General features: G+C 35.9%; 2 protein-coding genes and 1 pseudogene across 13 annotated transcripts; all 3 read right to left on the bottom strand.

The window, feature by feature from the left end:
* Positions 1 to 874: 874 nt before the first annotated feature.
* LOC145066080 (aldehyde oxidase GLOX pseudogene) lies at positions 875 to 3,016 on the bottom strand (annotated as a pseudogene).
* Positions 3,017 to 6,863: 3,847 nt separating this feature from the next.
* LOC145065438 (protein MALE DISCOVERER 2-like) lies at positions 6,864 to 15,871 on the bottom strand. 12 transcript variants are annotated; one of them, XM_079012714.1, is made up of 20 exons: positions 15,471 to 15,871; positions 15,325 to 15,396; positions 15,147 to 15,245; positions 14,132 to 14,197; positions 13,886 to 14,023; positions 13,612 to 13,689; positions 12,603 to 12,739; positions 12,273 to 12,417; positions 11,422 to 11,554; positions 11,221 to 11,292; positions 10,385 to 10,528; positions 10,015 to 10,158; positions 9,386 to 9,481; positions 9,247 to 9,296; positions 8,586 to 9,068; positions 8,294 to 8,484; positions 8,027 to 8,159; positions 7,772 to 7,926; positions 7,527 to 7,703; positions 6,864 to 7,434 (listed from the first exon to the last, which is right to left on the bottom strand). In XM_079012714.1, the coding sequence occupies exons 8-20, from the start codon at positions 12,361 to 12,363 to the stop codon at positions 7,189 to 7,191; spliced, it is 2,115 nt and encodes a 704-aa protein (XP_078868840.1). In that variant the 5' UTR covers positions 12,364 to 12,417; positions 12,603 to 12,739; positions 13,612 to 13,689; positions 13,886 to 14,023; positions 14,132 to 14,197; positions 15,147 to 15,245; positions 15,325 to 15,396; positions 15,471 to 15,871; the 3' UTR covers positions 6,864 to 7,188. The 12 variants fall into 12 exon arrangements, with proteins under 12 accessions (XP_078868840.1, XP_078868777.1, XP_078868974.1 ...); XM_079012651.1 differs by having other exon boundaries at positions 12,273 to 12,739; positions 15,052 to 15,245; XM_079012848.1 differs by having other exon boundaries at positions 12,273 to 12,739; positions 13,886 to 13,955; positions 15,052 to 15,245.
* Positions 15,872 to 18,277: 2,406 nt separating this feature from the next.
* Positions 18,278 to 19,493, bottom strand: LOC145065302 (histone H3.3). Its single transcript, XM_079012397.1, has 5 exons — positions 19,360 to 19,493; positions 19,167 to 19,262; positions 18,962 to 19,038; positions 18,697 to 18,787; positions 18,278 to 18,614 (listed from the first exon to the last, which is right to left on the bottom strand). Exons 2-5 carry the CDS (start codon positions 19,236 to 19,238, stop codon positions 18,444 to 18,446), a joined length of 411 nt encoding a protein of 136 aa, XP_078868523.1. The 5' UTR covers positions 19,239 to 19,262; positions 19,360 to 19,493; the 3' UTR covers positions 18,278 to 18,443.
* Between the last annotated feature and the right edge of the window lie 7,619 nt (positions 19,494 to 27,112).

Raw genomic sequence — 27,112 nt, 5'->3', positions numbered from 1 at the left:
TGCTTAGCTTACAAAGCTAGCTTACTAACGCAAATCTTTTTTATTGATTGCACAAGCTAGCCAGCAAAGCCCCCGACGTTTATCGCTTCATTTAGGCACCTACTGACGCTAAAGCGAAAAATGTCACTTTGACTCCCTTCGACTTTAAACCTTATAAAAATATCACTTTGACCACCTCCATTGTCTAAACTTTTGTTTTTATCCCATATAGTATATATAAATTCGAGTTTGTCTATGATTCAATGCATTTTTTTATTTTTTTGTGATTATTTTTATTTACATTTCCTATGTATAAATCGGCTCACATATAATGTGTTTTTATTATTTGAATTTCTGTTCATTAACTTTAAAAAAAGATATTACTTACTTATTTTTATGTACGTTTTAAATTCGAGTTTCTTAACGTTTCGATGTAAATTTTGTACGTTTTCGTGCTTATTTTTATATGTGTTTCGTAACGTACGACTTTAATCACGTATATTATATTTTCATACGAGAATATAATTTGGAGTTAATCATGTAAACCCTGAGCAATAACATGATGAACCTAAAAATCAAATGGACCAAACCTCTATGGACAATGAATGAACACTCTTCGTTCCCACAAAACGAGTAGGATGCAATTTCTAGTTTATAATATTTTACAATTCAACATTATATAATTTAATCTTTAATAAATTGATGAAGTACATATATTTAATTCATTTTTAGCTAAAGTTCTCGATTTTATTTTAATTTACCTGATAAAAAAGGTTATTTTCAATTAAACTATCATGACAGAAAACATCTAACTTAAATTTTGAAAATAAGGATTCTCCAGAACTAATTTATATTTTAAAATGATAATGATTAAGATTTTTCCAAATAAAATTAGTATAGATAATTAGATATACCTCGTTCATTCAAAATGCATCTCAAATAAAACGTAAAACCTAATCTTTTTAATAAATAAACTTGCATTGTTTTTAACTACATTCTGTTTTTAACTTATTGGCTTATTGCCCCTAAAAGCACCCTCTCATCAAATGGTTTACGACTCTCGGCTTGATTGGTCCTCTATCCATGTGCACTTGATTGATAACAATTCACGGGTGTCACAAGATTTGTAGATCAAGATCAAATTTCAAAGGTTCACGGGTAACCTTTCATCATGTTTGACCAATCTTTCTCCGGTCAACCAATTTTAACCCAAACGCCTTCACTTGGAACTTGCCGATGAACCACAAACAAAAGATAATGCCTCCCCGGAGCAATGTTGCTAGAAGGTGGCGCCGTCACAATCACTTGGTACTTTGTTTTCCCAATAGCCTTTGTAGTGTTCCCACCATCAAGGATCAACAACCTTTGATTCATGGAAAACGAATGTGTGTTAAAAGCCGGTGCCACCATTGTCACCATGACTGAATCCGGATCCAGCTCGTCCACAACCCTAAACCTGATAACCACCCGGTTCCCATATCCAAACTCGGTTTGGGAATCAGGTGTTATCTTGGGTCGTGACCTGACACAGCGTGGATCCAGATATGGTGGCAAAAATGCCTCCAACCGAAGTTCGGTTGGATAAAATACATCTGTAAAATTATAATATATGTGAGGATTGCTTCCACCAACAAGCACCCTCCCATCGCGAATTAAGAGAGCGGTTGAATGGTACATTCGCGGTATTGTGGTCGGAACCTGAGCCTCGAACCGTTCCTCAAACGGGTTATCGGGTTTGTATATCACCGGGTAAAGAACCGGGTCTCGCCCGTATTCCCATCCAGCGGTACCTGCGGATCCTCCATTAATAATCAAAACATCACCATTTGGTAGCAAAAGCATGTCACCCATTACACGAGCTAAAGGCATAGTCTCCATGACCCATTGTGGATTCGGGTCGGATACTTGAATCCGTCCACAAGTTTTCAAAGCTTTATCAAATCTCCCATTTTCCGCATTCACAAATGCTCCTTTGGGTGCCCCACCACAAACCAAAACCTCAACGACAGCTACTTTACCTTGTACAATCCGCATTGGAAGTAGCACTGCAGACCCGGTGCTTGGGTAATTTCTCGGGTCACCACCGGGTATTTCAGGGTAAGCCTTGAGAACTTTGTTTCTCGCATAATCAAATAGAATTGCTCGATTGTTAGCAAAAATGAACAACTTTCCATCAGGAGTGAGAAACACAAATGGGTATAGATTGTTTTCAAGTTTCGGATCATTCGTCTGAACTAAAAATGGCAAACTGTAAGCCTTCTCTGACTTCGACAATTTCGGGTAAAACTCATAGTTATATTGCCGGCGACCACCAATGACAATCTGGCGTCCGCCGGGGAGAATGTGATTAGTTGCATACCATCTCCGTTTAACCAACGCCGACGTGATTTCTACCCAATCACATGTATCGCAGGATTTAAAAACTCTAACAACATGATCTCCGTCGTTGAATCCGCCGGTCTGGAGGAGGCTGCCGTCAGGCATTAAAGCACCTGAAGAACACCAGATGTCGGTTTGAACCATTAGTGGACGAAAGGAATTGGATGCGACGTCGTACTCGATAGAGTGGGCAGTGCAGTCTCTCTTCAAAACGTAGTCGTGTGAGTCTATCCGGCATTCACCATTGGCGAGAGAGAGGTTGGAGGCTCCGAAGTCGGTGCGGTCGTAAATGACTACACGGTCGTTAGGGAGGAGTTGCATGTGCATGGCGGTGATGCCAATGTTTGAGTGGAGGAGGGTCCAGTTGCTGGCGGCGGAGGCGATAAGTGAACATGGTGGGGTGGCGATGAGGAGGAGGTAGAGGAGGAAGATGATTAGAGTGGAATTCATTAGTGGTGGTTATGGAGAGGTCGTCAATGGTATATTGGCGGTGATGGTGGTGGTGGTGTATTTTATAGAAAGGAAAATTAGTTGGGCGGCGGTAGAAATCTGCGGTGGAACGAAGGGGTCAATCACTCACACCTCGATTGACTTTGTAACAACTCTCGAAAAACTATGAACGATCATATATCATCGTCCTATTTACTTTTAGCATGTTAAATAATTATTTTGTATTTATGATGTTTGTTAATTTGAACAGGAAAAAATGGGAATTTTTTATAATTTGTAGTTTATCCTATTAAAATGATAGATATTATTTGCCTTATCTGAATAAATTGAGTTGATCTTTTTAAACGAAGGAAATTTGTTTTATAATTTTAATTTTAATTTTTTTTAGTTTTTTCTTACATTTTATTATGTAATAGGAATCATTAAAAGAATCACATTATGAAATAGAATAAATTTATAATATAACTTATTCTTGATTAATTAAGATGTAATGATATTAATTTACAATTACGATTTTAAGTTAAAGGTAAGGTTGTTTTTGCTATACGAAAATTAAAAAAAGTAAACTTTTAAATTTAATTTTTTTACTTATAACCAAATTTCATTATTTCCAATCAAGTTTTTGGACTCTTTCTTGTTCAACTATTGAACAATTTCACTTTAACCTTTATATTTTTAATTAATACAATTAATCCCAAAATTAATCTAATTAATTATTAAATAAATATTATATTTTCTAATTAATATATTATTTTCATAACATATTAATAAATTCATTTATCGTTATTTATTAATGATATAATAAATCAATAAATCAATCTCTCTCTCTCTAAAAGTCATCATATTAAATTACTAGGTTTGAGGACAACTCAAATGGGTTTTGCTAATAATTCAATATTATACTAATTCAGTTATTGGCTTAGACACCTAATCCAACACGTACGGCATCGGGCCCCACCCGAAACAAATATTTCAGTAGCATGTGATGGGCCCCACCCAACACACTCATCAAGCCCCGCTTGGCATCGAGCTCTGCTCGGTATACATACAAACACATATAATACATGCAAGAATCACAAAGACAGCTAGCATACTATAACATAATTCAACATGTCGGCATTGGTCCCTTCGACCCGCAAGTACTATGAGAAGACCACCTCAATCTATTGAAAATCAGATAAATGATCGGACTATTGATCCGGGAAATCTCCGCACTAAATATGATCAAATAATACCCTAATTAATAATTAGGTCATAAACCATAACCGAGAGCCCAAGTCAATAATCCCTACTCTTAAGATAAAATACTATTTTACCCCTCAAAGCTAAACCCATTCAATCAAAGCCCAAACCCTCAAAATGGCCCAAAAAGAATTCTAGGCCCACGGCAGGTAGTACACCCCACGTACTCAAAAGAATTCCATCGGACCTCATACCGAGTACGCTGGCGTATTGGTCAGAGCCTAAATCCTTAACCAAAGGTCTTAATCCCTTGAGTAGGGATGAGCATATGGACCGGGGAACCGGCCGGAACCGGCACCGGAATCGGAACCCGATGGAACCGGTCGGGCCGGGACCGGGACGTTATTTTTGTGGATTTTTGGAACCGGGAACCGGTAGGAACCGGAATCGATATAACCGGAACCGATAGAACCGGAAAAAACCGGTAGAACCGGTAAAAACCGGAACCATATGATGTTATTTTTCGAGGACCAGTTCCAACATTTGAAGACACGACAAGAACCGGTAGGAACCGGGAACCGGTAGAACCGCCGGGCCGGTTCGGTTCTTGATTTTGGCCGAAGCCGGTTCCCGGTTCCGGTCCGGTTCCGGCCGGTTCGGTCCTTTTGCTCATCCCTACCCTTGAGACCTTAATGTCCAAACCTCATATTTATGTCTAAATAAGGTCTTAATCAATAAAGTTGACAACTTTACTCCTTTGCACAACTTAATGGGACCTAAAACCCGTTTTTATCCATCAAGGTCAATATTATGAACACCAACTCTAGCATGATTCATCAACACCTATCAAGATGACATTTTTATGTACTAACAACATCATAAATGCTAAGATCTAACATTCTAATCTCCTGGAGTAGCTCATATTCACAAGGATGACTCAAAGGACCAAAATATACCCAAAACAAGCCCTAGATTAGATCTAACACATAGTGCATCAAGATAGAAACTTTATACCTCCAAATGCTAGCAAAACTGATGAAGACTCTGGATCTAAGAGCTCTACTCCAACCAAGGCTTAAACACCAAGCTCCTTCTTCTTCCAAGTGAGAAAAAAACACTAAAAGTTAACCACCAAATCTCAAGAACACTCAAGAACAAGCTAGGGTTATCTTTAGAAGGAAGAAGGCTGATGAGGGGAAAGGTCTTGAGTCCATAACGATACTTAAATAGGGGCCAAACCCTAAAAAGTAGGGTTTGTGGTTTGAGCGAGTATGCCCAGCGTACTAGCCAGCACTTATGCGTTTCTTTTAATTGCCAAGGAGGACCAACTTTGCAAACATTTTTCATGATAAGGATCAAAAAGAGAAATACCTTGAATCGGGTGTTACACCAACTCTAGGTGAGAAGTAAAGATTATAACTTTGAGATGGTTTTTATCTTCCTTTACTAAAGATTCAGGGGATTCTATTTATAAGGTTATTTTTAGGGTTCTTATGATGTGACTGGTGACAGCCTGGAGAGTAGGTAACGACATAAGTTTTCCTTCCCTAAGTACTTGATTTAGACTGATTTTGGGCTCCAATCATTTAGTGATTGTATTATCGCTACATGAGAAACTTTCATTTCGCCCTTTCATTATCAGTCGGTCCATTCTTTCTCTTGAGTAGGTCCAATTATGAGAACCCTATTTCCCAAGTTTCCACTTATGCCTCTACCGGTCCTTTTGACGAAATTTCTCTATGTCTCTTTTATGCTTCAAGATCCCCCAAAAAGCACCAAAGCCTTCTCTTTTTTCTTCTCTTCCCTTGAACCTTCTTTCTTTCAGTCTAAAGTTGTTGGGGATTGTAAACTAGGATTATGAGAACCCTAATAATGGATTCTAAACTATATGGCTATGAAAATTTGGCTTTTGACACTTCAGCCCTTATAAATTACAACACCAAGTGAGTTTTTGTAGAAGAAGATAAAGTTGTAGAGGATTAATGTAGGATTGGAACTAAAACGCAAACGGAGATGAAGTCGTTGATTTCTACTGTGGATTATGTCATAGCATTCGACTTTTGCGATGAAGCTAGAGAGCAATACAAAGGTAATGGGCAAAAATAATCCATGGAGGGCACCCCATTGGGTTCAAACTATGGATGAAGCTCATTCCCTCCTATTCTTTGTTTTTTTTTTTTTTGTTATTTCTCAAGGCTTTTGTTTTTCCTTTTCTTCTCCCAATGTCCCTAGAAAATGTAGCGAATTATTTATGTGGAAATGGAATTAGTTTTTTCTCTATTTTCTTATTCCTAGAATTAAACAAACAAGAGAAATAAATTAAATTCTTTTTTCTGATTTTAATTTCATGTAGTAAACGTGCCCTTTGGGCCTTCTGTCATACACTGAAACAATTTATTACCAAATTGATTAAACAATAAAGGATATATGGATATTAGACAAGAAGCAAATGGCATTTTGTCTAAGTTGATGGATCGGAACTGTTAAAGAAGTCTAGTATGAATCCAACCATTTTGCAACTGTTACTCAATCTTTATGACGAAAATTTTCACCCACGGGCTAAGATTACCTGTTATGTTTGTCACCAAAGTTATATTTTTTTAATTTTATGTGGATTACATATAGGCTTAGGATCCAATGATAAATTAAATATTTGTGAGAAATACAAGAAACAATCACAACCCTGGATCAAATTCATCTAACGATCTTGATTTATACACGGAGTCAACTACTTTTTAACCACCCATAGCTATCCATGTGATATTAGCCATTCGTTTTTTTCATCAAAAGACACGTTGGTTTTTAATAAAATTTTGATATCGTTGTTTCCCTTATTAATGATAAACTCCTTTAAACATGGATTTCAGAGGAACTGAAGGAAATTGAATTTGATTGGATGACTAACTTACTATAAAGGTGTTTCACAAACGTTCCCTAAAACAAGATATTTGGCTATTCTCTATGTTTTCTTCTCCCCAAATTTACACATTCAACATATATCTCACCACGAAAACACTTGACACTTAACACAGGACATATACATATCTTATTTCACGACAAACAAGTCCCCGAAAAATGAATCGAATCAAATCGAGCAACGGCATCGACGATAAGCGTTTCCCCCATCTAACTTCACTCCTCAAAAACTGAGGGTAAAATGGTCATTTTCTTTTCAATCTAACTTATATTGTTGTTTCGTTACACTGGTTCTCCAGATAAAATCTCGAGTTCAGCCCACCAAAGAGGCGAAAGTCTGGGCACTGCTTGCTCGGGTGAAATCCCGAGGCCTCCCTTTAGCTTCTGAACCACTTGTTTAATTGTTGGTCTGTTTCGAGGATCTTGTTGGATGCATTCTTCAATAACTTGATAAATGATGTCAACTTCTTCTTGCTTAAAAGATTTTAACGTTGGATCAACCGTGTTGTCATCCAGATATTCCTGCTGCTGAGAGATAAATGGAACATAAAATGCGCTTGTAACCAACCTATTTTGTAAATCAAAAAAAGAAAAAAAAATGTTGGTGGAAAGGGTGTTACCGAAGGTAGAAGAGGTACTTTGATGCCAGAAATGATTTCGCGCATTAAGAGGCCAAAACAGTAGACATTTGTCTCCGTATCAATCAGTGGTGGCAGTTGAGAATGCTCGGATTCAGAATCTGCTGTTGATAATTTTGATTTTGACATCAAATCTCTCCAGAAACTCATCTCTGCAACCTGAGAGTTAAACAAGTAAATAAAACAAGAAATGAAATGAAGTATAATATAACATGAAGTTGACTTACTTTGGGTGCATAATCTTCGGTCAAACGGATCATTGTGGAGTTGAGGTTTGAGTGGGGTATGGGAGGATTCAACTCGTGCATGTATTCAAGACAGTACGCCGTTCCCATAATAATCCTCATCCTCGAACGCCAATCAAGATGCTCAAGCTCTTTAACTATTTATAACACCAAACAAACTTTATACATCAACACAACTCTTGTTTCATATTGGATTTTAAAAAATCAAAATAATTAAACAACCAACAGTTTTCTCACCATGTAGATGCTCCGAGAGTGAGCCATTAGGAGCATACTCAAACACCATCATCCTAGCAAAAGGTTCATCCTCCTCACAATAACCAATAACATTAACAAAGTTTTTGTGATTCACTCGTGACAACGCATCAATCTATAAAAATTTCAAAACCAACCATATGTTATTGTTATGTTAGCTACACAAGTTAAATGTGGATCGATTTGATTTGGGTATTATTCGTTTGTTCGGTGTATATAGATAGATTACGAACTTGCAAATAAGCAAACCTTCTTACGGAACCCTAATTCAGCACGCTTTGACCAATCTTTGAGACTCGTCATACTGGTTGATGCAACACAAATCTCGACTCCACTTGATAATGTTCCTTTGTATAGAGTGTAACCTTCTGTTGTCTCGATAATGTTGCTGAAATCCTCGCATGCTGTTTCTAGCTCCATCCGGTTTAGCTTTGGAACACCTGATAACATAAGTAGTAAGTAAGTAGTACATTTGTATTTCCAATCAAGGTAAGGGTATATATGGTATGCATTAAGTGATTTTTGTTTCAAGAAATATTACCAGTAACAAAAGCTTTCTGCAACTGGCCACTGATACCACTTCTCCAAGGAGCTATTGTCTTCACTGCCCGACTTCGACACACGCACCAAAGAGTTATGCACATGATTACCACGAGGATTAGGCAAAATATTATGACCAAAATCTTCCACATATTTGAATTGGATTCACTTTCTTGATTTTGATTTTGATTTTCAGGAGTTGAGTCTTTAAAGGGGCCATGTGATGATGGTGGGGGATTACTATTATTATTAATATTAATAGGTGTAGGTGTAGCTTCTTTTTTTTCTTTTGGTACAGCAGGAAATGATCCGCTGCTTCTACTACTTGGGAGATTTATAATTTTTGGGGGACCAAATCCGTCAATTGGAGAAGGTGCAGCTGCTAGATTTGGAGATTGTTCTGCTAGTTTTCGGCGTACGATATTCCCATCATGTTCCTGTTTCACATCTTCTGTTTCTTCTTCTTCTTCTTCTGATTCAGCTCCTGATTTACACATGCAAACAAGATTATGTTTGTTTGTTATGCAGGACAGGATAAAACAGTTTTGTATGTTAAGAAATAAGTAGCAATTATGTAATAAAGTGGTAAGGCAGGGGCAGTTTGGTCATTCTCCTGATTAGGTCGGTTTACAGTAGTTTAAATAAGAGTATGGGCGTCTTACTTTTTTCAGTGTTAAGGCAATTGTGTGAGGAGCACTTTCCATGCATGATACTTGAGCAAAGAAAGAACAAAAGAAAATTAGTTAATAAAACAAATAAGAAAAACATTAAGTTCCAAAAAAATCGCAAGTTTTTCCTTACAATTGGAACAATTTGAGGTAATTATTAACTTTTTCTTTAATCCATATTAGAAGAGGATCAGCTTTCTTTAGAAGTTTAAAATCTCCCTGCCAGATGCTGTTCACAATAGTAATACAACACAATAAGTAGACATTCTCCTCCTTTCAGGATAATTAAAAAAAAATGGAAATCAAGTAATGATAGGGTACATACTCATCACTCACTACACAAACTTTCAACACCAATCATTCAAATCATGAATGAAATGTTTGTAACACAATACTTTGAAGAAACATGCTTAGAAACTTTTATCCAGTGATTGTTGCTTGAAAGTTTGTGCACTTGATATTGAGTTCAAAAAGCAGCGAACTTTAGTTTATTTTTGCATTTTAACAACTTACTTTCATTTTTTCTTATTGAGGCATTGTACTTTAATAAATCTAACCATCTATACAAGTGCAAATGTTGATGCTATGGCTTTCAAAGTACAATGCTCTAATTGGAAAACTATGAAAATCGGATATGCTATAATAAACAAACCATTAAAATATTTTAAAAGTAGGCTGCTGCTGCTTCTTGCATTTAAGCCATGTACATGGTGATGATAATATGATTAATGAGTATGCCCAAAAGAATGTGGAACCTCTTACCAACGTCCAAATTTCCTATTTAGACATCCGATCCCATCTGCAACAAGGGATAAAAGATTTTCATCATATTGCATTTCATACAGAAAGTTGAGAGTCCTGAGCTCCATGGGAATGGATCCTTCAAGATTGTTGTTACACAGCAACCTAGACCACAAAACTTCCAACATTAAAACCAAAATTAACTAATATGATCAAAGGGGATAACAAACACTAATAATTCTAGTTTTATAAATAAAGAATTTCATGTTTCTGCAAAAAGCTCTGGCCCACATAAATGGCAATAAAAGTGCATGAGATAGATTTGGTGTGTAGAAGTTTGACAGTTAAAAGTCAAATGATAAGATGTGAGGGAGTTAGTTATTTTACTTACAACCGTTTTAATGAATGCATTCTTCCTAGCTCTGAGGGAATAAATCCACTGAAGTTATTATCCCTCAAGTCTAGTATCTCCAGCATTGTGAGCTCACCAAGCTCTTTGGGAATAGCTCCTGAGAACTGATTCTGTGAGAGGACACTAGTAAAACACAAATGCATGAGCACCAGAGGGAGAATATTAACAAAAAATAATCTTAAAACTTATTAATATTATTATTGACTCTTGATAAATTCAATTCTCTCACATTGTGACCTCTCTAGTGATTCTAAGGTGCTATTTAAGCTGTAAGTGTTTCTTTATAGCTTAATGCAAAAAGAGCGGCTTAATTGAGAAAGGAGGCTATCTCCATTAAGTTCTAACTTTTTACAAATTTGACCTCGGTGTCCAAGTAATGTTACTTATTTACCCATTATAAATGTTAGACAAACCAATGGCATCAATTTATTTCTTTTTGCAAAAGAGTATTTCAGATCTTTGTAAAAAGCTATGAATTAATGGAAAAAGTATCAACTCCTTCACTTTCTCTATTAAGTTGTTCTTTCTGCATTAACTCAAAAAGAAACACCTACATGTAACTTAATGGATTAAATCTGTCTTGTCCCCATTATTTCAAAAAGGAACATCTTTTAAACCTTGATGAACCACATCCTTATTTACATCTATCGTACCACTAAACCATGGATACAAGAAGCCAAAGATCATTATACCAAGTGGGGTTATAACCAAAAACTACATAATCACTCAAACATACAATAGTTTTATAATAGGACATAACTGAAGAAAAAACAACAAACCTACCAAACTAGCAAAGAAAACAGAATAACACTTACAGATGTCTCAAATGAGTAAGGTTCCCAATCTCAGGTGCCAATACACCTTCCAAAGATAGCCCGTTGAGATCCCTTCAACAAAAAAAAGACAAAACACATCACAATTCATATTCGTTCTAGATATATAAGCAACATTGTAGGGATAAAATTTAGTCCTATACATTTGTTTGCATAGTGAAAAGCAGAGAGCAATGGACTTACAAGACTTGAACATTACCATCAACACAAAGAACATTAGACCATGAGCATGGGTCAAGGTCACTGGGATTCCAACTTGTGAATGCGCCATATGGATCATAAGACACTCCTGCCCGAAAATCCAACAAGGCCACACCTATATTCCAATTACAAACAACCTAGAAATATTTATATACATGTACACAAATTAAAAAGGTCCCACAACCAACATAGGGGAGGTGAATCCCAATGTCCCAAGAGTAAGGAAGGTGATGTTCATGCTTGAATCTAAGGGGACGTTTGGAATATGAGGGAATTGAATTCTATCATGCATTTGGTTGGCAGCAAATGGAATGGAATTCATGAGCCAGAAGAGGAAAAGCAGATGGAGAGGGGAGAGGAATTTACTAGTGAAATTATATGGTTAAAAAGTTATTTGAGTGATTGTAACAAGGAGGAAATGCTGGGAATTATATTCCATGGGTGGGTTTTTGGATGGAATGTCGAAATCCATTGATCAAGAAGAAGAAAAACTGATATTTAGTATTTACTTGTGAAATTATATGGTTAAAAGGGCATAACAAGGAGGAAATGTTGGGAATTGTAACCGTTGGGTTTTAGAATGGAATGTCAGAATCAATTGATCAAGGACTTTGTGAAATCCAACAGAATTCAAGTCTTTACTCGATTGCAACAACATGAATGATTGGAATGGAATTGAACTCTAATTCTAATTCTGGCCAATCCCATGGGATCCAGAAAACCAAACGCCCCCAAAGACCTCATTATGGATTCTCACCTCCTTACTGCTAGGGCAAGCATGTGGGGACTACTAACAAGTCAAGCTACTTTTTTGTGGAATATTACAAACTTACCCTCTGGATTCAGTGAAGAACACCTGTGAAGAAGAATCAAAAGCATGAAACAAGATAAACAGAGTTTATATGTTGTCCATCTACACCCCATTGCGGTGGTGGAGGCAGCGGTGGTTTCTGCCAACAGCCAGGACTCTACAAATTGCTAAAAAAAATTCCCAGCTTTAATGGTGACAAAGCCTCCTTTAATATAACTGATCACTCAACCAAAACCAACAACAATCTTTCTTTTTCGGGGTTTTGATGATAAAAGAATGTAGAAACAATTAAAAAATGGTAATCTATACCCCTAAGAAAACCCTATTTTACAAATACAACAACAACACATACCCCTCTTCAATTTAATGATCAAATCGGGGTCCCTCATTTTATGGGTTTCTAATCTTTTTAGCCATAATACCTCCTTTGTGGCATTACTAGACAAAAATGTGCAAAAACTTGCAATCTTGAAGGTATTCAAGTGGAACCTGAAAAATGAAAGATTTTAGAGAGATGTCAAAAACCCAACAAGAATTTTTGTATTTCACACAAAAAGAACCAGAAAAGAATAAAATGGCAATGGTTAAGAATACCCTCAACAGCAAGCAATAAAAAGCAAAAGGGTATTGATCAAGGATGGAATATAACCAAAAGATAGTGAGACAATATAAAGAACAAAAGGGAATCAATTTTATCAAAAAAAAATCTCTATTTCTTTTTGTTGATGTTTTTTTTCCTGTGTGATGAAAGATCTAAACAATTCTTTTCAAGAGAATGTGGATGAAAATTTAATGAAGGAATTTAAAGATGAAGACAGTGATGATGAATAAACTGGACCTTGCAAGAAAATTATGAATCAAATGGACAGTAATCACAAAAAATAAATTGGAATTAAAAAAGAAAAGTAAAAAGATATCTAAGATTCTTGAATGCCAGAAGAACCTCTCTTAAACCATCTTTTCTGAAAGAGGGGGGAAAGAATCTTGCTCTCACTTTCTCTCTCTCCCTGTTGTTCCTCTCTCTAAAATTAAAGAAACTTTCTCTCTCTACCCCTTCAACAGGCAGGATCGCCACCCCCACAAACACCAAACAACATTTTCTCTCTCTTGTTTTGTTTTCCTGTTCTTTTACTAAGATTTTCTTGTATTTTTGTTATAAAAGTGGTTTTGTCATTCTGATTTCAACAGGAACTATGGATGGTCCTACTCACATCTTTCTTAATCTCCTATGACATCTTTGCCCTTTGCCACAATTTATAGTTAGCACCCAATAAACAGAAATAACAGACTCTTCTTGTAGTAGACAAAGAATAATGGGTAAACAGATGATTTTAATTTTAACCTGGAAGCTATGTGTTTACCTTTGAAGGTCACCTTGTTGTGGCTTCTATGACTTGTATGTTTGAGATGATAAGTGAACTTTTTAACCCTTCCAATAGCTGCAACAAACAACAAAAAACTTTGCCAATTAGTAAAGAAAAGGCAAAGCTACCATCTTAGAATCTACTTTTTCAAAACTTGTTTCATGTTTCCTTTTCTTCAGGCATAACCCACTTTTCCATCTAAATTAAACCATTCATACAAATTTATTTTGTAACTATTTACATGATTCATGAGACGATATATTCAACTGACCTTGAGGGATTGAAGATGAAAAGTGTTGAACTCTGTCTCACTATGAAGAAGCAATTGCCTTAAAAGCCAACTGCCATCCGATAATGTATCTGTTAATATTTTTGTTTGGCAAAAAGGACTAATCAATGCGTCTAGTACCTGAAACCATGGAGTTTGGATCCAACTTTTATTTTTTTTAATGCGAATAACATTATGCCCAAAATGCAAAAGAAAAAAAAATGATAAAGAGTAGGGAACAGGAAGTACTAGAAATCTATGTACACACGAGCTTTCTCCAACTTCCTGATAAGAACACGACACTTCATACTGGTCCTGTCAACAACAATTGAGGTGTCAAAAGGATACCATTTTTATACTCTCAACATATATTTCGATTAGAATACTAAAGAAAGAAAGATAATGTTCGAGTGGATGATGTAAGTAATGTATGGTCAACATGACAACTTCTAAGGATTGCAAAATGTGTCAATGATCAGGAGCGTATATTATTATATACACGTAAATCAAATGCTTCGCAGACAGTGCATAAATTTATTTTGAAACTTTTATTTAGTTAAAGTACTTCAAGAGCTATTTTCATGAAGTTGAATACTGTAAGTAAATTATTAAATTGTTGGGATGTAAAGCTATTAAGAGCTCTTAAAAGAAAGTAAATGTTGGGATCTTAATTAGTAAAACTTTATTTGTAAGGGGTGTAGTTCAAAATCAAATTAAGGTAAAGTCAAAGGATTTAAGGGAGAAGTATATAAGGGTTTAGTTGCAGAAAAACCTAGCATTTTTATCTTTTTTTTCCTGGTGCATGTTTTTTTAGAGAGGATTCAAGAAAGAAGAAACTTGAAAGCAAAATTCTGGAAGATTTTCGTTCATGCAAGTTTGGTTTCAAATTTAGCAACATGTAAGGGCAAATCGGTTAAGGAGGTTAAGCTACTGCAGTATCTAACGCCATGACAGAAGCTTTTTGCAGTATTCTTTTAGGTAATTTTATTTCCTGGGTATGATTGACTGGTTAAGCTGTCACTTTTCTTATATAAGCTACATCTAGAAGACGATATATAGAGTATATAATGAAAAAGAGCCTTCAAATATCTGAAAACCTTCATTTCTTAAGCAAATTTTAATTAACAAACAGTGTTTAGCATAATTACAGTTAATTAGACGTAATGTACCTTCAGCCTTTGAAGGTAAATAGTTCACCATTACAACTAAGAAACAAAAATGTTTTGTTTTTTGAATCCAAGTGCTATAACAATTTGAGATAAACCTCAGAAGAAGCGTGGAAACTGGACCACCATTCACTCCACTTTCCATCCTTCCAGACAAGACTTGGAACCACATTCCAGGATCATTGCCCCTACAATAACTGCAAGCAGAAGGTAGAAGCAAAAGGTCAATGGCTGCAGTAGCCAAAAGACCTGTTGAATGACAATTTGGTCACTCACCATATGTATGTGTGAAAACAAAAATATGCATATAGGAATCAGAAATTACCCCAAGCAATTGAAACAATCAACCTAACAAGGGGAACAAAATCAGAACCCATACATTCTTCTAACCTTTTTAACACCATATCAACACAAAGAATTACCTAGAGAATTTCCACAATAAATACCAAGAATCGGAGAAGATATTTAAAATCGACGACGTTGTGGGTGGAGGGACCAGAATCGGCGACGTTGGTGGTGGAGGTGGCCGGAATCGACGAAGTTGGTGGTGGAGGAGTCCGGTTGAAATTTGGTTAAGAGAATGAGATGAAGAAGGTCTCCGATTTGGGAGGGAGAAGTAAGAGCGTCGATCTGGGAGGGAGAGGGTTTATGTTTTCGTGAAATATTTTGGGGGGAATTAATTAATTGGGAGGGGAAGTATTAGCAACGACAGATCGAGCCACGAGAAATTCCGTCGTGTTCCCTCGCTAAATAGCGAGGGCTTAGCATGGGATATGTTCTGTTGTTGCTGATTCGGTAGCAGATCTGTTGATCAAAATGTCTACAATTTAGGTAATCGATATGCTTTTAAAATCCGTCAAAACTTGCCTCGTAGATCATATATCCGTCGCTAATTACTATTTTCCGTCGCTACTTCCGTCTTTGAAACGCATGTTTCTAATAGTGGCATGACATTATTATCAGTAATAGCGATATTAACTTAAGTAATTATAATTTGAATTAACATTAAACAGTTATTAATTAAAAAAAAAACTTTTTTGAAAAAATGATAACATTTCCTTAATAGGTCATTTTAAACAACTTATAAATATTTTTTCTCGCAGAAAAATGCATTTCGATCCGGATTTTTTTATATAAATTTAATATTTCGAAAAAAAAAGAAAATTCACGAATTTCAAAGACAAATATGAAATCCGATAAATAATTATGGAATTTCGATAAAATAGTTTTTTTACTAAATTTTGACAAAAAATAAATAAACGTGGCAAATGGAGAATATATACGATAGAAATGTTTAGGGATGAGCATCGGAACCGGCCTAGAAACCGAACTTGGTGGAAAATAGGAACCGAAACGGATCGTCAGTTCTACGGGTCCGGTTCTTGTCAGGTCTTCAATGTTGGAACCATCCTCAAGAAATAGCAACATATTTTGAGAAATATTCCGGTTACAATTTCGGTTTTTGTCGGTTCTACCGGCTCTGGTTCCTACCAATTCACGGTTTCAAAAATCCACAAGAATATCGTCACGATCCCGGCCCAATCGGTTCCGGTTCCGGTTCCGGCCGGTTCCCCGGTCAAATGCTCATCCCTAGAAAGGTTTATATCATTTGATTCAAAAATTATGATATTATATACTTCAAAATAGATATTTTGGGCATGGATGAATAAAGTTTAAGAAAAAAACATTATACAAACTAGAAAAAGATTCACATTAAATATTTTTGATCCGTCTAAATATCAATAATAAGTCTATAATGATTCATTTAGAACAAGATGGACATTTTTGTAAAACACGGAAAAAATAATTATTTTTATTAAAAACTTTAATTAATGACCAAAAAATGTAATTGTGATATTAAAACTAGTGTTGTACATTTAAATTTTTATAAAGATAAAACTTATAATAAAGCTCATCAAAATAAATGTTTCAATATAGACTATCATCTTTGTATCATATTCATTTTGAAACATCACTCAATAATTTTTAAACTTATATCTTACTAGCTGATAGGCAGGGCCGGTCCTGAAAAATGAAATATTGTTAAAGGCCCAGGACGAACAAGAAAGAAAAGGGCCCTTATCTTTATTATAACTTTGTATTTTTAAATAAAAATATATAATGAAAAAAAAAATTAGGCCATGTGCATCTGCCCACTTTGCCCTAGGGCCGTTCCAAACATATTTTAGGCCCAGGGTGAAGGAAAAAAATGAGCCCTTAAAAAACACAAATGTCATCATGTTTTTTTTATAATAAATCAATAATTAAAAGAAAAATATTTGTATTATCTTCTAAATATAATAATTTCCATAAAAAATTTGGGCCCCTTTATAAGATGGGCTCTGGACGGTCGCCCCTATCGCTCACCCTCTGGGACGGTCGCCCCTTTCAAACTACCACCTTCATGTGTTCCTTTGCCATCAAATTAGTAACATTCACATCATTAATAACATACTTGTTTCTTATCTGCCCTTTTCTCTGTATTCAAATCATACGCACCAATTGGGGTTTGAAGATTACTTGTCTTTCACCTATTTTTCTCTATTATTCTTAAGAAGGAAAAAACCTTCTCTCTCAATAAACAAAAAAAAAAAATAGAACAAGGTTCCCCAACAATTCCTTATATTTTTGTAATTCTTGCTTCTTATAATTTCACCAGACGTAACAATATCCTTCGCATTAGTTTTATCTATCTCGACTTTATCATAACTCATAATTATATTAGGATTCACATTCGGCCTTTTATCAACCGCTAGATTGCAATCCCATTAGGATGGAGAAAGACATTCACATTCCTCGGATCTTTCCCCTTACAAACCCTACCTCAGTTCCATATCCATCAGCTATCGTTGAAAATCTTTGACAAGATTCATTCACCTTTCCTTTGTAACAAAATCGACTCTAGGGTTCATTGGTCTAACACTTAATTAAATGCATTTTGGGTCAAATGAATCCATCTATATACATATAAAGTTAAACGTTTTTGCAACAAGTAATTCAAGAACAATAACCAGACAACACTGTTTTGGAGCAGAGATGTCTAAGTTGGACATTCATTTAAATTAAAAATATGCTTGGCAGACACCGTTGAAGAAGTACAAGCTCACAGCAATCTATGGAGAGCCATTACTCTAAAACCAATCACAAACTATATCATATCATGAATAATATGAATGAACGCATGAAAAAAACAACCAGAAACATATAGTGTTCACCAACAAGAACACAATTCACACAAAATCAAATACGAACATATTATACCATTGACATCAACTTTAATCAGTTGTAGAGAATTTACAATCCAAGATAGAAACTTCAAATTCAACTTGTCCAGTTGCAACAAAAACAACTAAAAATAAAAGACGAAGAACAATTAAGCACGCTAACAACAGAATCTAAGCACGCTCACCACGGATACGCCTAGCCAACTGGATGTCCTTGGGCATGATTGTAACCCTCTTAGCGTGAATGGCACACAAGTTGGTATCCTCAAAGAGACCAACCAGGTAAGCCTCTGCTGCCTCCTGAAGGGCCAACACAGCGTGGCTCTGGAACCTCAAGTCAGTCTGTAACAAAACAACCATTGATAGTTAGATATTGTAGACAAATAGTGGCTGAAATTGAGATGCATGAACGCAGTAAACACACCTTGAAATCTTGGGCGATTTCACGAACAAGCCTCTGGAATGGCAATTTGCGGATCAGCAGCTCAGTACTTTTCTGGTACTTACGAATCTCACTGCAAGTTCAAATAGAGATCGTAAGCAAAACTTAGGCATGATCGATCGTAGAGGAGGACTAATATAAAATACTTAATCGAACTATAGTGTGAAATTATGTTAATCCTATTGAAAAGATAATGAAGAATTAGTTGATTTCCGAACAATAGTTTGAGAAAAAGTATAAGGCTCACCGCAGAGCAACAGTTCCGGGACGGTAACGATGGGGCTTCTTCACTCCTCCGGTTGTCGGAGCTGATTTCCTGGCAGCCTGTGCGAATGTCACAGAGATTAATAATCCACTAGCAAGTGAAAAAAAAAATACCGAAATAATACGAAATCGAAACGGAAATCGACAAATTCCTCGCCAATTTAGACAAAGAATTAAACGCCGCATACCTTGGTAGCAAGTTGCTTCCTGGGAGCCTTTCCTCCGGTGGACTTACGAGCAGTCTGCTTTGTACGAGCCATTGCGATTCAAATTACAAGAACAAACTGAAAATCGACAAAAAGAAATCAAGATTTAGAGCGAGAAAACAACAATCTGAAACAGTTAATTGTGGTGTTTGATGGGCAGGAAGAAAGATTTTACCGAAATAGGAGAGCTGCTTGATTTGGGAATAGGGTTTTGGATTTGAGAAAAAAGCTCGCTTAGTTATGGATACGTGGGTATATATATACACGGTAAAACGTGGATTTAGTGAGAGAAATCGGGGATCCGTCTACTTATCTCCGGTTGGTCGATATTATGATGGACGATTTTGATTGGTTACAAAAAATTGACTCGGATCGTGTCATTGTGTTTTTTTGACTCGGTTTATATGTGTTTCTTTTGTGTGTAGTGGATCCCCGAGTTGAACTCGGCCAACTCTTTTCTCGACTTAACCCCGTGTGGTTCATAGCCACTAGCTCTTTTTTACATTTTTACATATTTTCTAAAATTTTATAATTAACTGTATTTTTTTATGTCTATTTGAATAGTAACTTTTTTTAACAGCTAATTGTTGAATAGCAACTTCATTTAAAAACAAAAAAAAAAAAAAAAAAAAAAAAAAAAAAAAAAAAGTAGCATGTATCTTTTCAAATGGACGGGAGAGACTGAAAAACCAATGGGTCAATCATGTTATCGTTGATGGAAAGATGATGAACATGATGAGGCATCGTTCAATTGAAATGTCACGTGTTATTTAACCTGTTGATTTTATCTCCCTACTAGCTCTCTTCTCTTTTTAACCGTTGAATATGATAATATTTAAAAAAAAATCTTAATTTCAAATAATATCATTATAAGTATTCATCAACATCAATTTTCTTTTTGAAATATTTTACTTGCTCAAATATGGCACACAATACGTGTAATAGTGTTATTACTTATAAGTTATAACCAACCATAAAATATGATAAAAAATACATCAAATTTCATGAATAAAAAACTTTTTGCTCTAAAAAAACATAACCACAATAAATCTCCCCATTTTGAAACATTTAGCATGATAAATTATATAATTATAAAACATTACTTAAACCATATGACCACAACCATCGCATTGAGGGAATTATCAGTTCGTTGTTTGGATTGTTGTTTCCAAATTAGTTTGGACAGATGTTGATCGGTGAACCATTTCCAGAAATGTGTATGTTCAGTTCCAGGTGGGTTTGTGGTTCTCCGGTTTAAGTATGAATGTATCCTAGACCATTGGTCGTTGAGTTCATCATTCAGCGGAGATTCTCTAAAAGATTTAAGTGGTGTCAGTTAAAGTTCAAGGAATGTGTCAACCTACCATCAAGTTCAGTGTGTTTTATGTTCATTTTGCTTCAGGTTATGTTTACCCTCATTGGGGGTGTGAAATCTTGGTGTGAAATCTGGACATTTTAGGTGTCCCAAAGGCATAAAATGTGATATTTATGGTTTATTTGGACTCATGCATGTGTTAAGAACCTTTATTAAGCTCTTTTGAGCTCTAGAGCCCCATTTAGCCATGCATGCACATAAAGTTGGCAACTTTATGTGATTAACCACCTTGGGGAAGTCAGATATGAGTTTAGATCAAAGTCTTGATGGATTAAGTGTTAGTTTGGAAAGTTGGCCATGGTCGGTGAGTACGTTGGGCGTACAAGTTTGTACATTGCACGTACAATCCTTTTATGCAGTACGCTGAGTGTAAATGCTTTTGGGCTTCGGTTTTGGGTTTGGTTGTCTTGGGTCATGTTGGGCCATCTGGATTTTTGGTTGGGCTTTTGTGACTTATTGGACTTTCTTGGGTTAAGGCCCATGAAGGGAGTTAGACCCAATTTGGAAAATTGGGCCATATTTGGGCCTTAGATGCTTCATTTTTAGGCATTTAGTCATCTAGTTTGGGCCTTGGGCCATGCTTGAGGAAGGGTAAAATGGTCTTTACCCTAGATGTTAATGGGTTGTCGTTTTTGGTATTTGATAGCGCGTGGATTTTGGCGGATCAACAGTCAAAGATTTATTCTTCATATCAACTATTGAGGTGAGTGTTCCTCACCGTACTTACGGGTTGAAGGCACCAAGGCCTACCCTTTTGGATTCGATATCATTTTGTGCATGCTATTATAATGTTTTGATCTGTTATATCGGTATCCTGGTATATAGGATAATGTTGTGATTAATGATCCGTAGATTTGCCCGATTGTCTGGTGACTAGTTATATGATGATTAATGGTTGAGGTTTTACTGCTATGTGCGTGAGCTAACAGACTGAGGCCATTCCTACCTGATGGTTGATTGAGCCCGAGGGTATTACATCCTGATGATGACTGGACCCGTTGTATATTGGCATTCCAACCTGATGGTTAATTTGTAACGCTCGTGTTTCGGGGCTAAGCATTAATAGATGATGTGATAGTCTAGGTCAACTATTGTAACTCTTTTTGAAGTAATAAATATGAATTATTTGAGTGTTATGTGAATTTATGTGTTTTATACTTAATTATAAAGATATAATCAGTAAAAAATAAAAATAAGTGTCAAAATTAAAGTGTGAGATAAGTCTGATATCTTTAAACAAAGTTGTAGTAGTCGAAACAAAGATTCTGGAGATATAAAGAACGCCGAAATTCGAGTTATAACGAAGAAGTTATGACCCGTCAAAGTTTCGCGACGGAACCGGCACGACACCGGGAAGCGTAAATAGTGAATTTACGATAGGGAGACTTTTGGCCTTAGTGATCTAAATAAAAGTTGTAGTATAAGTTAAACCGAGAACATAAAAAAAAAAAAAAAAAAAAAAAAAAAAAAAAAAAACGCCCGAATCTTACTTTGTATGGGGAAGTTATGATTTTTCTAAGATTTGGCTTAGCAGTGCACGTTCCAAAACTCGAATTTTAGTTTGAGCGGTTTTGGCTTGTGCGACCTAAATGAGAGTTGAAGATCTCATTAATAGGAACTCAACGATCAAAAGACAGACGAAAACGGACTCTGTATGAAGGAGTTACGATTTTTTTGCGGTCATTTAACAGTCTAATCTCCTCATACTGTTAAATTTAAAACCAGTCAAGAATTAGCCGACGGAGTCTAAACGAAAGTTGTAGATTATGATCCAGTTAAGAGTATGTATAAAGAACGTTGAAAACGGAGCTCGTATGCGAGAGTTATGATTTTTCTAAGTCTGGAGGGTGTTGTGCGAGTTTGGGTGACGTGGCGCGATCACAGTCATTGCTTCCTCCCCAAGGCTAGCCACCATATGGTGACACGTGGCACAATATGCCCAACTTAATTTTGAGTACACTCAGCGTAACCCTTAAAAACCCATTACGCTCAGCATAATTTTTGAGTACGCTCAGCGTACTCGGCGCTGGCAGCCTATAAATAGAGGCGCAAATCTCCCATTATCTTCACAACTCTCCACTTCTTCCCTCCCAAATACCCCAAACCTTCAAGGTTTTTCCCTATCACCTCCAAGGTGTTAGAAGTGAGTCCCATAACACCGGGAAGCTCCGAGAAGAAGAGCTTTTGGCTCATAACCGTTGTTCCAAGCGAAACCTGATTTCTATAAAACTCGTTGTAAGTGAGCTACGCTTACACTATTTTTAATATAGTTTTTATTTAATTATAGTAACGTTATTAGGAACTTATAATAAGTATTTGAGCTATTATTATGTGTTATATAAATGTCGTTGTAATATCTTTTTAACCACTTGTGGTACGGGGAATCTGGTTTAAAGGGTCTCATAGGGTTGTTGGGTTTCAGAAGTGCTATATGCCAAAATGGTCCTGCCCTCCGGTGTTTTGTGTCTGGCCCTTGTCTGTACATAGTGGGTGAAGAGTATTGTTTAACGCTTATATAATAGTAATAATAACCAGACTATTAATTCGTCTCGGTGAATATTAGACTAAACCCTAGTGGTAATGATACTAGGTTTTGTCGAAGGAAATTGTTTTAAGAGTAATGAAGCATTGTCTGAGTTCGGAATCACCACCTTAACATGTGAGTGCATACTTGCTTTCATCTTACACATGATATGAAATATTTAATATTGGTGGATTAGTGTCTAAGCCCGTAACCATATTTGGTAAGTACTTTACCTGGTTGTGCATGGTCCTTTTGGGTTGCCTTCAAACCTGGGAACAATGTTTTAAAACCCGGGTTTTTAGTTGACCCAGTGTGATGACCGGTTCACGGGTCAACCGGTTGAACCGCCGGGTCAACCCGGTTTATGGTCTTTCTCTATTTCTATATATTTTTACTTTCATGCATAATGCATAAACATATAAAACTAATAATTTGATGTCCACAAAGTTTAAACATTGAAAAACATTAAAGAAATTACAAACGGCTCGTTGTTTTGGCGTTCGCTACTTGTATCCAACTATCCAAACTCTATTGAAACGGGTCAACCTGGTTTAACCGGTTCAACATAAGCGGTCGAACCGCGGTTTAGGGGAGACCCGGCCGGTTCGATCCGGTTCGCATTTTTACAAAAAACATGTTTCAATTGACCCGCCTTCTACCCCGGGTCACGGTCCAACCGGTTGAACCGGCCGGGTCGACCCGGGTTTTAAAACATTGCCTGGCAATGGAATAGTATAATTGTTGGAGAGAGAATAATGATTTATTAATTATTATTTGGTTAATAAATTAATTTGAAATCAAGATAAATGATTTATTAATGTATTATGGATATAATATATTGATTAGAAATCATATTGTTTAATTAATATTTAATCAGAAATTAATTTGGATTTAATTTTAGGATTAAAGGAATTAATTGAAACCGCATGGACTAAAGGTGACAATGTTCAAAAGTTGAGCATTGAAGCATTATAGAACCTCCCTTAGAGGTGGGGAACGAAATCTAGAGTGTCCCAGGGTTTCCTTGGGCTCTAAGGGTACCTTGGAAGCCTTAGGGAGGAAGTTAAGGGATTAGGGTTATCTAAAATACACCTGCCTTATCCTAAACCTTCCTTATCACCTATATAAACCCCTATAGGGTTGGATTTCGTCTAAGGCGCTCTAATAGAGACTTAGAGCTGAATTTTCCACTTCCCTTCTCTCTCCATAGCAATCCTTGGTTGCTAGGTTTGTTTGTGAGCCATTAGAGGCACGACACTTGTGGCGCTTGCTTTCAAAGACAAGAAGATTCAAGATTTAAGTTGTTATTACAATATAACAACAAGAGGCATGTATTCATCTTTGTTTGTGAATTTTGAAATCCCTAGAAACTTGTTAGGGTTCTTCACATGTTCATAATGTTGTATAAATAATAGTGATAACATAGATCCAACTCTAGGGTTGCATGCACACATATGATTGTTTGTATAAAATCCATCAATGGTATTAGAGCCATGTTTTTGTTTTCAATTAGCATTATACAAATGTATGAACTTCACAAATTAGGGTTTATGGCCAATAAACCCTAGGAGGCATGACTTTTCGAAATTAGGGTTCTTCACCCCTGATTTACGAAATTTGGTTAGGGTTTCCCAAACCCTTTCCTTAGCCTCCAAGATTTCGAAATTGGTTAGGGTTTCCCAAACCCTTTCCTTAGCCTCCAAGTTTTCGAATTCTAGGGTTATCCAACCCTTGAATTTCAAAATTTGTCTCCTTCCCCAAGATAAGATCCTATTTATGGGATTTGGATAAATGTCATATCTTGTAATTATCTTTTAAGTGTTTAAATTTGGTAATTAAAGATTTTGAATTATCCCATCCCATAATTTCGAATTTTAGGGGATTTAAAAGATTAGGTTAAATTAATTGTTTAATTTAAAAGATATCCTTACCAAAATAGAAGATAATTGTCAAATTAAATAGATATTCATCGCCTTATGTGATAAACTTGATTTATTTGAATTATTTGATAGAATATCTTGCAAGAAATTGAATTAGGTCATATTTAGATAATTAATAATTAATTGGTTAATTATTATTATTTGTAATTTGATCTAGAATGTTCTTGCTTATGTTTTGAAAAGTTTCAAAACTTGCCCTCAAGTTTTGGAATTTATTTTTTGATTAAAAGTTTAATTTTAGAATGTTAAATTCTAAAACCCTAGTTTTGAAAAGTTCAAATTTCACCATTTTGGTTTTATTAACTTAATTAAAAGTATAATTAAAAGAAAGTTAATAAATCCATCATCGTTTGGTTTATATTTGATTAAATTAAAAGTGTAATTTATAAAATTAAACCACCTAGTAGTTTAAAAGTGTAAAATACACCATTGTACTATGTATAACATTAAAAGTCTAATATATATATATATATATATATATATATATATATATATATATATATATATATATATATATAAAATGCTAGTCTTACCGTTAGTAGGCCTCATTTACGAAGTCGATCTATAAGGGGGGTATAAGGTTATGGCCTATAAAATGGTCGTTTAATGGGTGTCCACTCTCACCCACCGCTTCCTTTATTGGTGGAGGGTCGTTAGCCGAACGGGTAGGATAGGGCAAACCCTCTCCTCATTAAAAGTATAATGAAAAATAAAGTAGCTAAATGTTTTACAAAATTCTCAATCTTAGTTACTTTAGGCAAAAGTGAATTGATACAATTTCATGAAATTACACTTTGTACCCTTGCTAAGACGTTAGTGGAGCGTGTGTGGTTAACCGACACACTAATTGGGTTCTATGAAAATGTGGCAAAGGGTGACTCGATGGTTGTCATAGTTCGATGGAGCGTATGTGGTTAACCGGCACATCGAATATGTGACTGTAACATTGGGGGTACCATGTATATTTGCATGGTTATTCACACCCTATTTTGTGATCCTTGGCATCCCAGTCACAAATCGAGGGACATATTGAGATTTAAACATGTCATTGAAAAGTTCAATGAATCTCAAAAGATCTAGGAGTTTTCAATACATTTAAGACTTAAATTCTTTTTCGTTTTTTTCATGGTGGAAAATTAGTGAATCGTCATTCACTTACCTTCAAATGTTATGTAAGTTGGTTTACGACATCCCTCTTCCAATTTGTAGGATTTGTGTTGGATCCTAGCCTTAATGTCTCATTTGGGTGTTTCATTAAGGATTCAATCAACTGACTTGAAATTTCTCCCGTTTGTAGAGATCAAAGTCTGACAACTATGGTCTTCCTAAATCCATTTGCAAAAGTTTTCCACATGAAGATGATGTTCCACGATTGGATTGTGGAAATGGAAATCATGTTTCATTTCCTCCGCATCATCCAATAATTCTCCCTGACCCACGTGTTCAAAGACTTGAAAAGTTCAAGGTCACTCAAACCCTATTGTCAATAAGACACAGCGATGGAAAGTCTATGTGTGCACACGTCTTAAAGATGAAGTCACACATTGACAGGTTAAGGATGTTGAGTGTCGATGGCTTAAGGAAGTTGGTTGTTGACTTGGTTCTTCAATCACTTCTCGAATCATATGGTAAGTTCGTTAGAGAGTACTATATGATGGACCACGACGTGACCCTCGTTGATTTGACTTATTTGCTTATTGTTGCTGAATCAAAAATGATTTGGTGCATTGGTGGAGCAAAATCTTATGATAAATCAATATCCCAACCTTCTATGGGCAATGGAAACATTGGAAGTCCATAAAGGTTTTCTCTACGGAAGAGAAAGGCTGAGTCTGAGATAGTCATGTGTACCATTCAGAAGAATCCATGTGTTTATACTGCCAAAAAGAAGGGGCATTGGTTACGAAGCTGCCCTCACTACCTAAGAGATCTAAGAGATGGGAGAGTCAAGATGTATGACTCTGCTTTAGGTAAAATCCACTATCTAACTCCATTAAGTTCCTATTTGGAGATTCTTAATACATGATGTGATAAGATTACATCTCGATGTTTTGAAGGATCGAAGAAAAGAAAGGAAGCTTAAAGGAAG

Source organism: Lactuca serriola, chromosome 1 (genome assembly GCF_051521515.1).
Source record: "Lactuca serriola cultivar US96UC23 chromosome 1, Lser_US96UC23_V15, whole genome shotgun sequence".
NCBI lineage: Eukaryota > Viridiplantae > Streptophyta > Magnoliopsida > Asterales > Asteraceae > Lactuca > Lactuca serriola.
The sequence above is the reverse complement of the archived record's forward strand: the minus strand, read 5'-3'. Positions and strand labels throughout refer to the sequence as shown.

What these genes read in the sequence shown, in the direction of transcription:
- LOC145065438 (XM_079012651.1), bottom strand. Translation starts at nt 12,363, where the DNA reads ATGGGGTGTAGATGGACAACATATAAACTCTGTTTATCTTGTTTCATG. An exon ending in TTCTTCACTGAATCCAGAGG is followed by an intron (nt 11,555 to 12,272) that starts GTAAGTTTGTAA and finishes ATTGGAATATAG; the next exon opens with GTGTGGCCTTGTTGGATTTT. An exon ending in TACCTCAAATTGTTCCAATT is followed by an intron (nt 9,297 to 9,385) that starts GTAAGGAAAAAC and finishes TCTTTGCTCAAG; the next exon opens with TATCATGCATGGAAAGTGCT.
- LOC145065302 (XM_079012397.1), bottom strand. Translation starts at nt 19,238, where the DNA reads ATGGCTCGTACAAAGCAGACTGCTCGTAAGTCCACCGGAGGAAAGGCT. An exon ending in CCCGGAACTGTTGCTCTGCG is followed by an intron (nt 18,788 to 18,961) that starts GTGAGCCTTATA and finishes TTGAACTTGCAG; the next exon opens with TGAGATTCGTAAGTACCAGA. An exon ending in AAATCGCCCAAGATTTCAAG is followed by an intron (nt 18,615 to 18,696) that starts GTGTGTTTACTG and finishes GTTTTGTTACAG; the next exon opens with ACTGACTTGAGGTTCCAGAG.